Raw genomic sequence first — 16,658 nt, 5'->3', positions numbered from 1 at the left:
GCAATACAACTTTTCTGCGCTCAACAGTTGCGACATGTGAATCGAATGAAAATGGTCGATTTTCAGTCGCTAAACTGAGTCTGAAGGTTACTGAATCGAAAGTGTCGTTTTTCTGCGAAGGGCAAAAATCTTCCAAGGGAAAAACTACAACCTGTTTGCATTCATGTGCAAAACACGAGCGAAGTTGAGTTCTCCAATCTTGCCAAAATTTGATTTTGTTCGATTTCCGTGCACTTTTGCTCTAAATAAGCTGTGAGACTAAATGGTCATAGGAGCTAAAACGATATTCACATGGAACTCGCAGCGAGCTCAGAGGGAACACAAATAGGGAAATTACAGGCAACCCACGGTGATCGCCGGGGTGCACCCGCAGCATATGAACGGGGCAGCCACGTAATGCTTACACTATGGCAACAATGCATTTGAGGATGCACGGGAGAAAGGGAGCAAATCATGCTTGAAATGTTAGATGGACGAACCTGCGGTGAAATGGTCACGTAAACGCATGGGAAACCCACAGTGGAAATACAGGGAAAACACGAAGTACCCTGCGGGAACTCACAGGGGAAGAAGGGGCAAAATAGAGGGTACCCCGGCTGTGGAACCATAGTGGAAGTACAGGGACCTGTGGGAATCCACAGCGGAAGCACGCGGGGGAAATAGGAGGTACCCTGTGGGAACCCACAATGGAAGAATGGGGAATATAGGGGATACCCTGTGGGAAAGAATAAAGGGTAACCAGCGAGAACACACACTGAAAATCATCAAATTTAAGAGAGAAAACATAACCCAGTAGTTTATACGGTAATACTTGTTTATTTACCCCGTAATTTAATTCCTTACTCCTACACCAATCAATTTATTAGAAATGGTAATGCAGCAAAGTGGAGACCTAGTAACTCATTAATGTACTACATTATACACAACACGAAGTCGTTAATGCGGTCCTGTTTAAAGCAATTTTTACTCAAAAAAGTAACTGGTAACGCTAGACGATGGCCTCAGAAGAAACTCACGCCACTTTTGCATCCAATCAGAAGTAAAACCAAAACCAATCTTGACTCTCTCACACACGTTTTCCCGCGCTTCTCGTCAGCTACATGTATTTGCTTCGAGTTTTCTTTGGTTCATTGGATTGTCTGCGTCCTACCCTGGGGTTTGATTTTATGACACTCAATTAAAAAACCTACAGTAACAAAACTCAAGAATAGAGAAATTCAGTACGAACTCTAAAGTTAAAAGCCCAACCAACGAGTTTCGTTTCACAATGTGATCCCGGAAACAATCTAGTATTTTACGCTAGGACACAAATGATGGCAGTGTAAGAGGGAATAATCAGCTACCCTAATTAACTTCATTCACTGAGTTATCGATTAACTGGAGATGCTACTCAATACACTGCATACATCTAAGATGCTTGGGACAATCTCTTTTCGTTTTTCTAGGATCGATCACAACTGGTATAGAGTCCATAATTTAAATCACAGCTTTTTATGGACCGAACCACTCTTTAAATCTCAGTTTACTTGCTAAAAAAATTCTTACCGTATTAGAATATATATTACTTTACATAAACGCATTATCGCTTTATCTGAATATATTAATATGATGAATAGATGATGTTATTTATTACTATTTCTATACATACAAATACTGTCTGTATTTATCCAAGGTTTCCATTGCCTGACCAGCTGAAAAAAATTGACAATTCGAACTTACATTAAAGATGCAGTTTAAGACTTCAGAATCCTGGGCTCATTCAAACTTGACACGTCATAACAAAAAAATCCAAAACTTTTGAAACGGGGGCAAATGGTACGGAAATTTCCTTGTAAAGTTCCTGTCAAGAATTGTTTTAAAATTTCTGAAATGTGAACCATTCAACCGAAAATTCAGGAAATTCCAGGATGACAATAAAATGGAACAGTAATTCCCGGGACGGAATTTTCCAAAAAAATTGGGTATAGTTCCCGAGGTTGTTCTCTTTTCCAGAAATTGGGGGAAATGGTGTTCCATTCGTCACTATAAATCTGCGAGTGTTTCATAATGGAAAAGGACATGCCGTCCGCTTGCTGGCACACTGACGGCATATCTTGAAAAACCTGGCTTTTCCAAGTTTGTCGGTTTTAACCTGTGTTGATTTGCTTGTTTTCTCTCGATTAATTACTGTTTTTACCTTAGACTGTTATAGGTTTTCTCTATTAAAAGTAATTTTGTACATCACAAAATGGTTGAAAATTTCGTGCCACTGCATAGCTCCCTTAATTAATCAATTGTTACAATTAACGCCAACACTGTTTATCGTAATTCTGTTGGCCATGACCAAACCTCGTTCTGGTGTTGTTCATCTCAAACGCCGGCATATTTCCTTCAGTCAATCGGTGTTCTGTTCCACCAATCACAACCCTGCATTCAGGACACGTGCTTCGCTGCATGGCTTGTCCACATCCGCCAATCGTGTAGACATGTCCCTGGGGGCATTTGTACCAACGACCTTGAGACAGGTTCATTGCAGACACGATCTCTTTCTTTTCTTCGGGCGTTATTGGCGAGAGGAAGCGGTAGGCTTGCCTGCAAAGAAAAACAGGAATAATTGTCATGTCAAGGTGTCTTGAAAGATCTGCAACTGAGGTAGTTTGCTTTTGCAAACATGTGATAAGCATATCTTTTAGCAGACAGGGCGTGACGGCCAGGCGTGAGAGATTCCGGAAGATTGATTCCATATTTAAGATTTGACTGGATGTCTTTTATCCAGTATTAGATCATAAGAAATCATGAGATTCAAGCTGTAGAAAATTTACTCTGATGATGTGCATATTAAGGGTGAGGTCTGGTTTTTAATTTACAGTGCATGAAATTCAAATGAAAGATAGTTTGTCATGGACTGAGTTGCAACCTTTATTCCAACCTTTATTCCAATCAACTGAAACCTGAAATGAATGGCTTATAATACATGTACATGCAGTACAGAAACTAATCATTATTATAAGTAAGCTATTAAAAGTATGTTAATTAATGTTAATTTCTATGCTTTTAACAGGAAAATAGCGCCCAAGAAGGACATCAGCAACAAGAAAAGGAAAGCGACAGAAATAATTAATTGAAATGTACATACTGTCAAAATGCTGCAATAGTTTCCAGTGGAATGGTCTAACTGGAGAGCAAATGTTTTTTGCAATGGATCAGAAACTTCCAATGTTACTAATAATACAATTGCTTTTTTATTTACTGTATAATGTGGTATGGATTAAACAAGACTTAAAAAAAGACAAAAAAATTACTGTTACTCTGAATAATTTTTCCTTACATCAACTTAATGCACCGAGCAATAACTGCTGCATATATCGTAATTATACATGTAGCGCAATTTAAGGTGGCTCTGACTGAAGCCTTATTTGTTGCCTTTGTTAAATTAGTCAAAATGTCAACTTACATTGTGGCCCGTAACCAAATTAATTCCAAGTTTAGAATTTTTATTCTTAGAAATAAATTGAATGTTGCAATGTGTGCTGTTGGTCATCGTCACAACAGTTGTCATCAAGTTTTGCTTTAGAAAATATTTCAGAGCCACCTTAAATTTTCCTGTGTGGAATGTTTGTTATTTGGCAAGACGTTATGTTCCGGTATATATGTATACTGTATGTATTTCAAATGTGAATATTACTAATATGTTGGCTTTCTGTATATTTTTACTTGTTGCACTTAGGCTAAAATTTTGTGAATTTACCAATTTACAAACCCACACAGACCTACCAGTAATGCCAAATGCCTGCCTTTGAATTTTGCATCGCAATTAAATTATTTTTCATAAGAGGCTTCATTGACTTTGTTCAAAGGAGAGAAAACTGATTGTCAACAATAATAATAAAAGGAGAGAATGTTGCAGTTAAACCTCCTGTTTAGAGGTGCTTTCCATTTGATCAAAAATCCTGGTTTGCATTTCTGGAAATTCCCAATGGTAAATGGGAAAGGATTTTCCAAAATTTCCAGAAAAGAGGACAACCTTGCGAGGTATACAGAAATTTTTGGAAATTTCTAATTTCTGTTTCCCTCCCGGCATTTCCATAGTTTTCGGTTGAATGTTTTGGGTTTTTTGGAAATTCAACAATTTCAAATTTTCTGGCAATTTCTGCACCATTTGTCCATTTTGAAATTTTTGGAATTATTGGTTGAATGGAGAGCACCCTATGACACCACGTGTACCTGCTAGAAAACAAAACATTGCTTATGATCCATAAGTTAGTAATTCCTGTTTAACTAAAGACTTAACTAAATGAGCATCCTACAATTACATTAGAGTTCTACATGTACTATAGAGCAGTTTCACTCGTGACCACCAGCCATGGGCATTCACTAGAGCAAAAGAAAACATTTTATAAGAAAATAATTCAACTCCCATGGGATTGGTTTGAGGTACCAACATGACCACCGTTTCATTGTGTTTAGATGCCAAAATGGCTGTCATGTTGTCATGAAAACACTCTATAGAGGCCATTGTATCGCTGAATCCATTAATTAGATTGCCTGTGAAATAAGTATGTAAGCAAATAATGAGAATACTTCCCAAATTAAACAACAATACAAAAAATAATTCAATATTTCCCTTGGGTTTAACGAAAAACGTATCACAAAACCCAGGAGTGAAAGAGATTTTCTGCTTTGTGCGAGCTCAATGTGAATTGCTGCACTTGTACATGGGCATTATATTGTAAATCCCTCATTTTTCTCTCAGAACGACTCAAGTTGGTGAGCATGCAAGCATGAATGAAAACCAGCTTGTGGAGGAGTTACATGTTTACATGCTCACCCACTACCTAACCCTGAGAAAAAAATGAGAGACTATTCATAGGATGTCTAACTTGTAGGCTTTAAAATCAGAAGTGAGGGAAGGATATGAGTGTTTGTCTTGTAAACTCCAGGGCCAGGTTGTTCGAAGGTGGGTTAACCCTAATCCAGGATTAAAAGTTAACCAAAGTATAAATTTATCTTGTATATAGATATTTTTGACTGCTTAAGATTACTCAAGCTCGAAACTGAAGGACAAGCAATAGAACCTGGAAACCGCACCGAAAAGTTGCAAAACTGAAATCAAAACCCACGCGTTTGGTAGGTTAGCTTAATCGGGCTTTGAACAACCTGGCCCAAAATATTAGAAAATATGTGAGTTTTCTTTGTAGTTATTTTTATCTCTTTGCTAGTGAGACGCAAGAAGTAAGGTTAGGTTGCCCAGTTTTTTTGTTTTTGTTTTTGTTTTTTTTTGGGGGGGGGGGGTGCACAAAAGACGCAGAAAGGTTGCAATTTTTTTACATGTATACCTTGACTTGCACCCTGTGTGTTCTTTTGTATCTAAAACAGTCAGAAAGGGTGACTTATTACTGAGTTATGCTCTTATTGTGGCTGTTCTGTTTTAAATATCTAGGGTCTTATAACAATAGATTTATATTTGTAAGTTAAAAAGCTTACTATCTTTAATTTTCATAGATTGAATGGTGTATGATATTTAAGTTACTTGAAAGTTTGCATAACCACTGCAGTGACCAAGTATTTCAAAGAGTAAGCTCAAGTAACAATACTCAATGTTGTTAACTACCAAGTTCTATTCTGAAGGAATATTGTGAATTTGTACATTAATTTTGCCTGATTTCAGAAGGGTTAAGTAAAGTGATACAGCATTTTAGTCGTCAACTTTATTGTGCATGGCAATTCTTTGTACAATAAATAATTATGGTTCAGGTATAGCTATTAACCTTTGTGACATTTTCAGTCTCTTGTTTGAAATATGAATTCTCCTTGCTTGTTTCCACACAGTTCTTTTAATTGTAGTTAGGAGAATGGTCAAGTATATCAAGACAGTATCTTGAAGATTAATAATCATCACTTGTGCGAATCATTGCTCGACAAAGAATCAAATAACTGGGATGCAAGCACACTATGCACACCCTTACTTGAATTTCTCACCAGTAATTCATCACCCCCACACCCTCCCTGGAGGGAAATTACCTTTTTGCAAATCTTTCGCTAAAACAGTTCCATTACGGCGCCCACAGATGCTAACATTAACAACGGGAATTTATACGAGAAGTCACATTCTGACCAGAAAGGAAATTGACGTATTTCGTTTTAGTAAATAGCCCAAAGAAAATACGCGCGCTGATTGGTTGAAAATCTTGTTTCTAGAACCCGATAGAAACACAACTAACTTGACGTAATGATGGCGGGTGCGAAGAGAATTTAGATTTTGATGATGACAGTAAACTCGATAGAAATCTATTTCTCGAGAGAACGTCATTGAAAATTCTTCCCGAAAGGCGGTGTTAGACTTCCTAAGGGTCTGTAATGGGCGATTTTAGGGCCGGTAAAATTTTATTTAGGACCTATGTAAGCATGTAATCCAAATTTAAGGGACAGATTCACCGGGTTCGTTTAGTTTTAAAGTCAGCTGCATTTGACCGGAAGAAGAATATTTTTTGACTGTGTTTCTGAGAATCGACGGCTAAAAATAACGGACCAATGACAACGACGTATGCATGGGTGATAGTTATGCATAAAACGGGGGAGGTTTCTGAGAACTGAGAAAGGAAACAGGTTTCCTGGAATCGAGAGTATGTTCAAAGAGAAATTCGTATTTCATGTGTTATTGCTGCTCTGAAAATCACCTAGAAATGTGTCGAAAAATCGCCTAGAGGAGGTTTAAGGTAAGTTGCTCAAATACGTGTCTCTTTAGGGTCTGCTATTTGCTATGAAAGTAAGACAGGTTTGTTCGCATTGCGAAGCAACTGCAGGTTGGCAGCATGAAGTCGGAACACTGCTTTGTGCTACATACCACATGATTCTATACTGCCTTGCAGCGTTTCCTTTTCCGCTATCGTTTCGAAAAGTTTTACAGACGCAACGATTGGAACGACGAGAAAAGATGTTGAACTTTTGAGTGTAGTTAGTACATTAAACTTGTCGACAATAATTCATAGACCCTCTAGTCTAGCCAGTCAAGTTACACCGCAAAACTTACTATCTATTATAACAAAAACCACTCAGAACGTCCAGCGGCACTACACATAAATCTACCGTCACTTTCAAACCACAGTTAGACCGTGGAGAAGGGCATCTCTCATTTAAATGCCGACCGTGCTCTTCATAATAAACTAAAATTAAAATGAAACACGACCTTTCATGGTATTTCGTTTTGAACAAAGGACGGTTAGATGTTTATGTCATCCAGAACATTCTCCGCGACCATTCAGACTCACCTCTGTGTGATAAAAATCAGCTAATTTTGAATGATATGATCGGTACATATAGACTTGTGGTAGGTAACTGTGTAACTGGTAAAAAAGAGTAAGTGAAAAACGGCAAATAGACAATTAACGTCGAGTGAATTATTTAAAATTATCGTAACTATTTCGTGTAAACTATCTTTTATCAATGAATTTAGGCAACTTTCTTCCAAGAGGTATAACTGAATAGCAAACCAGATCTTATCTGTATCATTTGACTACAAATTAAAGCAAATTTTGCCACACTTTCTAGACTTGTGTTTCGGTCGTCTTTTGTTACCTCAATTTATTGAATATCTATAGTGAACTGTGGAGCCCATTGTGTCACGCTTCCTTCTAGAGCGTACACTGAATTAATATTCAGCTATCCCGCATCTTCATATTTGAGTATAAGGCCACTGACAGACAAAACAAATTAAGATTTAATTTAATCTGCGTAACTGCGTTTTGTTCGGTATGTGGTCTGTTAATTCTCATGTCCTGTCCTCGCTATGCCAGTTAACAAATAAAGAAGCCTCGACTGTGCTCTGTTCTGTTGTAAAGCACTTAGGAAGCGGTAGAGCACGAAAGAAGTGTAGGGGAAAACACGAGACGTAGTCGAGTGTTTTTCCCTACATCTTGAGTGCTCTACCGCTTCCTAAGTGCTTTACAACAGAACAGAGCACAGTCGAGGCTTCTTTATTTGTTTTATGATAAAGAATCCGATAATTTCCTCACGAATTTGGCTGAATTTTTTCAAACCAAACTTTATTTTCCAAACGAGCAAAAGTGGCGTCAGCCGTGAACTGTTCCCTGATAAAGCACGCTAAAATAAGCCAATCAGAATCCTTGTGAGAATTGTTCAAATAATTTGATTGGCTAACGAAGCGACAGCTGTCAATCACAAACTGGCCTTCAGCTAAGCTTTCAGTTTCGAGTAGTTTGAGCGGCTTTCGAGAGAGGAACGATGCCTTCGAAGTTCGCTTTTCAGTTAAATTTTAAATACGGATCTAAAGGCAGGTGAAGGTTTATAGTCCAGAGGAATACGGCCATATTGTGGCCCATGAAAACGTGCACTTTTCCAGTGGAAATTACGAAACGCGGAGCTCAAAGCCTGTGGATGAAAGTGCAAAATGCCGAGTCGAATTTGAACGGAGCTACAGTTATTTACGGCTTGTAGCCGCATGCAGCAAGATTGCTCGAACTAGCGTAAGAGTTAGAAAGACTAAACGGCTCCCACTGGTTCTACTCCAAGCACAGAAGAGAATATTAGAGCAAGCTTTGCACTGACCACTCGTCGGTTCACTTCGCTGCGATGACCGGAGAACGAGCATTACTACACTACATGCAAAAAAAATTGGCGGTCGCCGACTTAATTTCAGAGATAAAGAGTGTGGAAAACTCCCCTGATTTTGAAAAGTTAACGCACGTAATTCAGCATGGTCTACAGGGGTTTATAGCTAAAAATATCCAAGGTGAGTCAACGGAGACAAACGATCTTAGCCATATTTTGTAGAAGTGGGTCTGCTGCGTAAATAATTCCAAATTTTACCAGCGTTTTCACAAAACTTAACCCTTCAAGAGGCATTTGAAACCGTCGCACAGATAAACGAAGAGCTAAAAAAAACGGAATTCAATGGTGCATTTTGCAAAAAATTCAAACTTCTAGTCGATAGATTTTCTTCATTTTTTCGCTAAACGTAGAAAATCGGTAGACAAAATGATCCATTAGAAGAAAAATAGGGGTCACCGAACGTCCAAGATCGTTAAATCCAGGCAAAGCTATAGCAATGGCCATCTGCATTGTTCATTTTATTACTTAGCGCGCGCGCTCATGCATGACGTGGCAAGTGAATTTGCGTGCGCAGTAAGGTTGCGCAGAAACAATTAGCGCGAACGTCCTAAAAAACGCATAAAATGCATGTTTCCGTCCACATCACGCCGGAAAAATTTGAAAACGCAACAATCACCGGTCATTTGGATTTGTGTTTAAGGAAAACTCGGGAAAGGAAATCACATGATTATCATGAGGCCTCGTCTTCGAAAAATCTTCGTTTTCAAAATGTTTGCCCTCCACGCGAAAACGCAAAGCCGGCGTTTTCAAATTCCTCCGGTTTAAAGAGCGTTTTCGAAAAGCTCTGTTTTCGTGACGGATTAGTGTGAACGGTAGGCCTAGCCGTAGAAAAAAAGCTGCGTTTTCAAAATTCTCCAGCGTAGTGTGGACGCTGCCTCACTTGCAACATGCACTTATGGGCAAGTTCCAAGTAGAATAATTAAATACCTACGTTAGAAACATATTGATTTATTAGCCTATCTATAATAAAATAAACTGGAAAAATTTCATAATGTCATTATGGAGACCCGGCCAGGTATTGTTACAGTTCTAGCTAAAGGGGTGTCTTAACAAAGGAGCCTATTAACGTTATCATTGCAACCTTTTGAATTTTAGTACAACTTATTTCTAACCATAGCGGTACATGAGATCTACTCAATAACAAGAGAAAAGAGAGGATCCCTAATTCAGACCTTAATCAATTTATGTTTAGATAAATAAATAGAATAAATAAATCAATTTATTTAAGGGTTGAAGTGTTTAGCACTGCTGTACTAATTGGTGACTCTGAAAATATGCAAACAAATCTTGTAAATTGACCAGAAACTTGTTAAAAATCCCAACTGGCGGGAGGGTGACCAGTTGGCTATTTATAAAGCGAGGAGGAGTTGAATCTGGGACCACCAAACACAAATCAATCCAGTAGCAGGGAAGAGGATTCGAACCTGGGACCTGCGGATCACAAATCCAGCGCACTAACCACTAGGCCACGCCGCCTCCACAAAATATTTCTAACTCCAGGGTTAGTGTTAACGGTATTCATTCTGATCAATGCAGCCTGATTCTGTAGTCTTTTCTGTATATAGATCAACAAAAACAACTATTGTTTGTTTTCATGGCCATAAATACATACAGTGTTGCAAAAGCTCTCAAACAACACTTCCCCACATACCCCACCCTTTTTCAGTTATTTTGATTACTTACTTACCTAATATTCTTCATAGATGTCACGTAACTACCGGCCTCCTATGATGGATTTACGAAGTAAGATAACTGGTAAAGGTCGGAAGCGTAAGTCCGATGATGCACTGATGAGTCAAGGGCCAAAACGACGAAGAACGGTACATAAAGAAGGAACAAACAATGCGACTCGGCCCATTGGGTTTAAAGAACTTGAAAACATCTGTAGAGAAGGAGTTCCAGAAAAAGGCATTTTAGAATTGGTTAGCAAGACTGAAAGGTTTGAGGCGCTGTTAGCCTCAGAAGAAATAAGACCAGATTTGTTGAAACTTGTGATTTCTGCATTTCGTCTTCTGTGCTCAGCGAATACCATAATGAACGAAAACGCGGAGAAGTTCCTACGCTCTATTGCAGCGAAGAAGTTCATGACCGGGAATGTTCTTTCAGAGTTTGTCAACGAAATGCCTTTTTCAGAAAGCTGGAAAGACGAGAGCGATCGTGTCGCTGTGCTAAATGATCTGGCAGGCATTTTCCTTGCGCTGCTCCAGAGGCTCGGTGAAAGCATAGTGCATAAGCTGCCTCTTCCCCAGCTAAGTACCTCCTGGGAGGAACTGAAAAAGAAGAATGTCATTGAAAACACAGGCGATCTTGACAAGAAAATCCGACAAGTCTTCGAGTTTAAAGATCAGGTGATTCGGCGTGCAAAGTCTGCGCATGATCAAGAATCGTCGAACGAACCTCCGCAGAATTTCCGAGAGCTCAGCGTCATTCCACAATTATCAGACCTTTGTTTCAGGCCTTTTCTTCGCGAAAACATCACAGACAGAAAGTTCAGGGACCTGAATCATTATCTTGACGTGCAGTTTCGCCTTCTGAGAGAGGACTTTGTGATACCCCTTCGAGACGGCATTAAACAACTGACGAAGGGAAGCAACTACCTGGATACGAATCCTGCAAGTAAAGTAAGGCGCACCAATGACGTTTCTGTATATCACGATGTCACAGTCTTGTTTCCCGTATGCAGCAGGAAAGGCTTGGTCTACAGAATCATGTTTGACTTGTCGCATCCAAAAGTAAAGCGAGTCAATTGGGAAAGATCCAAGCGACTCAAGTATGGCACGCTGGTTTGCCTTTCTTCAGATGAGTTTAACACGCTTGTCTTCGCAACGGTGGAAAATCGAGATGTTAAAGGGCTCAAAGTCGGTGAATTGGAAGTGCGATTTGAAAACGTTGGCATGGAAGAGATAAACCAATTCATTCAGCAGGAAGAGAAGTTTGTGATGATAGAGTCACCTGCGTATTTTGAAGCGTACAGACACGTATTGGAAGCCTTGAAGGAGATCAAACCTGAAGAATTCCCTTTCCAGAAGCACATTGTTGAATGCTGTCAGGACGTTGGCCCTCCTGAATATCAAGTCAAGAAAGAAAACAGCAGCGAGTTCAAGTTTAACTTTGCTGATGTCTTAGTTGTAAAAACGCCAGCAAACCCAGAAAGCCCTGGTTCATATCAACAAGAAGAGCCCCATAGTCCTTCTATGATTGCGCTGAAGTCAAGCTCAGAGGAACATCAGTTAGAAAGCGGCAGCAGCACTGAAGATTCTTCAACTGACATGGACGCTCCAATGGACCAGGAGATACTTTCGGCTGAAGTCAAACATGAGTTCACCACTAACGTCTATAATTGGCCCGACAACGAAAGCCTGGGCTTTAATGAATCACAGATGCACGCATTCAAATTGGCTCTGACCAGAAAGTTTGCCGTTATTCAAGGACCACCAGGGACAGGAAAGACTTACGTGGGTTTGAAGATTGCACGTGTTCTGTTGCAGACAACCTCGCTCTGGGAGAACGAGGAAGACCGGTCACCAATCTTGATGGTGTCTTACACGAACCACGCTTTGGATCAGTTCCTGGAAGGGCTCTTACCAGTGACGAAAGGTGAGATAGATCGTAATTTGTGTCTGATGGCATTAGACAAAAAGAATTGACAAGTCTTTTGTTAAGAATTCATCCACAAAACGGCACGTGTGCTAGTGGTATCGATCTATTAACAGCACACGCGAAGTTTGATTGGCCTACCCAACAACAACAACAACGACGACAACCATTTTATTTTGAATATATAGAATATCATATATATATGAACAGGTCACCAATAGCCAGCAATAAAAATAGCCACTGGTAATGATAAAGATGAAAGATAAACAGAGGCCATTGTGCATGACTCCAATATTTACCAGAATATTGTGGAAATTTTAGTTGGAGGGTTGGATTAATGGCTGTGATCAGAAGACTTCGAAAAATAGGCCCTTTGCAGCTAAGCCATCACGTGGCCTATTTTTCATAAAATCATGGGCTATAACTTAACGAATGCCAGAAATGGAAAAAGCATGTCGAAATATCAAAATGGCCAAGTTTGAGGCCCCCATCATTTTATGACGGTCTGAATTTTTGAAAAAAAATAAGAAGATTGTATGGAAAAAGTTGTTGGAGAGCAAGGCCTTACTCTCCAGCAACATTTTCCATACAAATCTTCTAAATTTTCCGAGAATTCAAAGTGTTGTATAAACTTACTCTTTAATTCCAGGGTCCTCAAACTTGGCCATTTTGTTATTTTCGATGCGCTCTTTCCATCTGCGGCGTTCTTTAAGTTATAGCCCATAATAAATAAATTTTCTACGAAAAATTTGGTCACGTGACCCCAGCTGCAAAGGGCCTATTGCTCGAATAAAATAGTCCTATAATCCTTACTAGCTTATCCTCGTGAACGATTTGTTGTTTACGTCATATCTATGGTTGACTGCGTAGGAACGTTCGTCTCGTTTAATCGTTATGAAGTTGAGGAGCTAGGTTCTATCCTAAAAATGTCGTCTGAAGATCAAGAGTCAAGAGGCATCTACATCGATGGAGAGCTAAAAATAACGGCCTTTTAAAGAATTTTACTATAGTATTGCATTGAGATTGCCAAAGTGGTGACATTTTGAGTTGCACATGCACAAATATTTGATCGCTAATTGGAAAGGGCACCTGGCAAAACTTCAGCATCGTTTTGACCAAAAATGTCGCTGATTCCTCGTGATAGTACCCCTTTCTATTTTAGCGAGCAAACTAGGTCAAAATCAAGACATTTCAGGAAGATAGAGGTGGTACGATTTAGTTTACTTTAAATAACACAATTGTGCGGTTTCTTTAAAACATTGAGTGCTAAAATTTGCCTTTCGTCGTTTTAGATATTGTTCGTGTTGGTGGTCGCAGCAGAAATAACAAACTTGATTTCGTGTCTCTACGACATCTTCAGACAACAATGCGTCAAAACAAAGAGGTTCCATACCGTATTTACAGAGCCAGAATACAAAATGAGCGCGAGACTAGAACGCACAGAGGATTTTTTGAAAGATCTACCATGTTGTTAAGAGCCCTGAGAACAAGTATAGTGTCTATGCACGTCCTTCGTCACGAAGATTACATGCTACCGGAACACTGCACGCAACTACTCTCGCAGAACTCTGGCCAAGGATCAATTGATGAGGGACTTCTTGATTGGCTTGAAATCAAATTTATTCAGCATGAAGAAGATGATTGTTTAGATGATTTGGAGGAGTTTCACTATGATTACATCCCTTCGGAAGACAAAGATCTTGATGGCCCTTCATTTCAAGTCGAAGCTCTCTCAGTCGAAGACACTGACGATCCTCAGTATGTGAGAGAAAACCTCACAAATGAAGAAGTCATGACGGAAGACGAAGAGAGGAATGTTGACGATATTTACAGTTTGGAAATAGAGGATCGTTGGAAACTTTACAAACTCTGGCGGCAAAGGGTGAAAATCTACCACCACGAACTCTTCCAAACTCGGCAGGTCGAGTATGAACGAGCATTACGACGAGAACAGGAGGTAAGGGAAATGGAAGAACACGATATTCTTAGCAGGGCACGTGTCATTGGCATGACAACCACGTGTGCCGCCAGATACCGCCACATTCTCCAGAAAATCTGCCCCAAGATAGTCTTAGTTGAAGAAGCTGCTGAAGTACTGGAGGCTCACATTATCACTTCATTGACGAAGGGATGCGAACACTTGATTTTGATTGGCGATCACCAGCAACTAAGACCCACCCCTGCAGTCTATGAATTAGCCAAAAAGTACAAACTGGACGTGTCTTTGTTCGAAAGAATGGTGAATGTTGGAATTCAGTGTGAGAGGCTGTCCGTTCAGCATCGCATGAGGCCTGAGATAGCTGACTTGATGAAGCACATCTACGAAGATCTGGAAAACCACGAGTCAGTGGAGAAATATGAAGACATCAAAGGAGTGAAGAAGAACATGTTCTTCATCGACCACAGCCATTTAGAGATGTCTTGCGATCAGACGCACAGCCATGTCAATGAGCACGAAGCTAGGTATCTAGTGGCGCTGTGTCGTTATTTACTACAGCAAGGCTACAGAGCCCATCAAATAACACTTCTGACAACCTACATGGGTCAGATGTTTGCCATTAAAGACTGCCTCCGAGAGGAAGACTCTGAAACGTTGAGAAGTGTCCGATTGACGACAGTTGACAACTTTCAAGGTGAAGAAAACGACATCATTCTTCTTTCGCTCGTGCGCAGCAACAAAACCGAGAAAGTCGGCTTCATCAAGAGTGTGAACCGCGCATGTGTGGCGCTCTCTCGGGCCAAGAAGGGTTTCTACTGTATTGGAAACTTTGATCTTCTCTCTAAACACAGTGACATCTGGAATAAGATTGTAGCCGATTTGAAAGCGAGTGAGAGCATCGGAAAGGCCTTGCCCCTTGTTTGTCAAATCCACCATGATGAGTTCACAGCTGAATCAGCCAAGGATTTCAATGAGAAAGCTCCCGATGGAGGATGCCAGCGACTATGTGAAGTGCGTCTGGAGTGTGGCCATGCGTGTAGACAGTTGTGTCATCCACTTGACACCGAGCATTTGGAGTATCGTTGTGGGCAGCCATGTAGCAAGAAAATCAAGGGCTGTGATCACGACTGTGCAAATCTTTGCTGGCAAGAGTGTGAGCGACATTGTGGAAAACTGGTCACGAAAAAGCTACCAGTTTGTGGCCATAATGTACCGGTGAGGTGTGACACGAATCCGAGGATGGTGAAATGCAAAGTAAGGTGCGAGAAATCCCTCGCCTGTGGCCATCAATGTCAAGCCCACTGTGGAGCCCCCTGCACCAAAAAATGCCAAGAGCTTGTCAAGAGAACCGACTGGCCATGCGGACATGGAGCCACAACCGCCTGCTCGGCCACTCAAGCAGATTGCGAAGTCCCTTGTGGAGACGAGCTGGAATGTGGTCACAAGTGTCCTGGTAAGTGTGGAGAGTGTCGCATGGGTAGAGTTCACAAAGGTTGCAAGCTGAGGTGTGGTCGTCCTCTAATTTGCTCACATGTATGTAAAGAGTTCTGCAGAATGCCGTGCTATCCTTGCACAAAGAAATGTGAAAACCATTGCGTACACAGCGCATGCCCAAAACTTTGTGGAGATCTGTGCGTTCCTTGTCGTGAGAAGTGTTCCTGGGAGTGCCTCCATTACAAGTGCAGCAAGGAATGTGGTGAGCTGTGTGACAGGCCCATCTGCGACGAACCTTGCGATAAAATTCTACCATGCCAGCACAGGTGCCGTGGTTTGATGTGCGCCAAGGAGTGCATCTGTACCGTGTGCATGAAGAATGACAATTGCGACCCGATAACAGATATCTTTTTTGGTACAGAGCAAGAAGAAGACGCCCGGTTTCTACAGCTTTCAGATTGCAAGCATATCTTCGAAACGAAGGGCCTAGACAGGTATGAATAACTTCAATCCAAGAAGCGTAAGAAGCGAGAGAACATAAGTGAAGACAATCGATATTTTTCATTTCAGTTCAGTTAGTCATAACAGAGCTAACAACTCTACAAATCCTTGTAATCAAAGAGAAACAGTCTAACTCAGTCTAAGGAAGATTGAGACAAGAGGGGGGCCTTGAGGGTTTCTGGTAGCGTTTTTAGGCGGAGCCAAAAAGTTGAAAAAAGACAAAAATCAAATGTGTAGAACTTAGCATATATAAACGCTTCTCTTGTTCACTGTAGGATCTCATTCACCATGCAGATTAATCTGTTGCCGTTACGCCAGCTTTGGCTAGGCTAGCCAAAGCTGGCGTAACGGCAACAGATTAATATTTTTTGACCGATATCGTATATCATTCAGTAGAACAAGTTTTCCTTGGGGCTAGAGAGATGAGCTTTTTATGCGATCTAGTTAAAGATCGCATGAAAACGAGCTAGAAATGATTTAGCTTACGCTCTCAATATTTTAATTGCAAAATAATACAGCAAACGATTTGCGTGACGAGCCCAGGAAATGTATGATACGACCGAACAAAGATGCAGCTAGA

At 40.4% G+C, this 16,658-nt stretch overlaps 2 protein-coding genes across 2 annotated transcripts in view; one reads left to right on the top strand and one right to left on the bottom strand.

Moving 5' to 3' along the window:
• Positions 1-796: 796 nt before the first annotated feature.
• LOC149107456 (NFX1-type zinc finger-containing protein 1-like) lies at positions 797-3,034 on the bottom strand. The gene is made up of 2 exons (XM_089296686.1): positions 2,329-3,034; positions 797-1,691 (listed from the first exon to the last, which is right to left on the bottom strand). The coding sequence occupies exons 1-2, from the start codon at positions 2,721-2,723 to the stop codon at positions 1,664-1,666; spliced, it is 423 nt and encodes a 140-aa protein (XP_089152812.1). The 5' UTR covers positions 2,724-3,034; the 3' UTR covers positions 797-1,663.
• A 3,487-nt stretch (positions 3,035-6,521) lies between these two features.
• LOC110039855 (NFX1-type zinc finger-containing protein 1-like) overlaps positions 6,522-16,658 on the top strand; it is a 17,160-nt gene continuing 7,023 nt past the window's right edge. The window contains exons 1-3 of the mRNA XM_089296771.1: positions 6,522-6,695; positions 10,311-12,204; positions 13,497-16,071. Coding sequence (XP_089152897.1) covers positions 10,311-12,204; positions 13,497-16,071 — 4,469 coding nt within the window. The 5' untranslated portion in view covers positions 6,522-6,695. The remainder of the gene's footprint in view (positions 6,696-10,310; positions 12,205-13,496; positions 16,072-16,658) is intronic.

Source organism: Orbicella faveolata, unplaced genomic scaffold, assembly GCF_042242905.1.
Source record: "Orbicella faveolata isolate gen_17 unplaced genomic scaffold, um_ofav_v1 contig_27, whole genome shotgun sequence".
NCBI lineage: Eukaryota > Metazoa > Cnidaria > Anthozoa > Scleractinia > Merulinidae > Orbicella > Orbicella faveolata.
The sequence above is the reverse complement of the archived record's forward strand: the minus strand, read 5'-3'. Positions and strand labels throughout refer to the sequence as shown.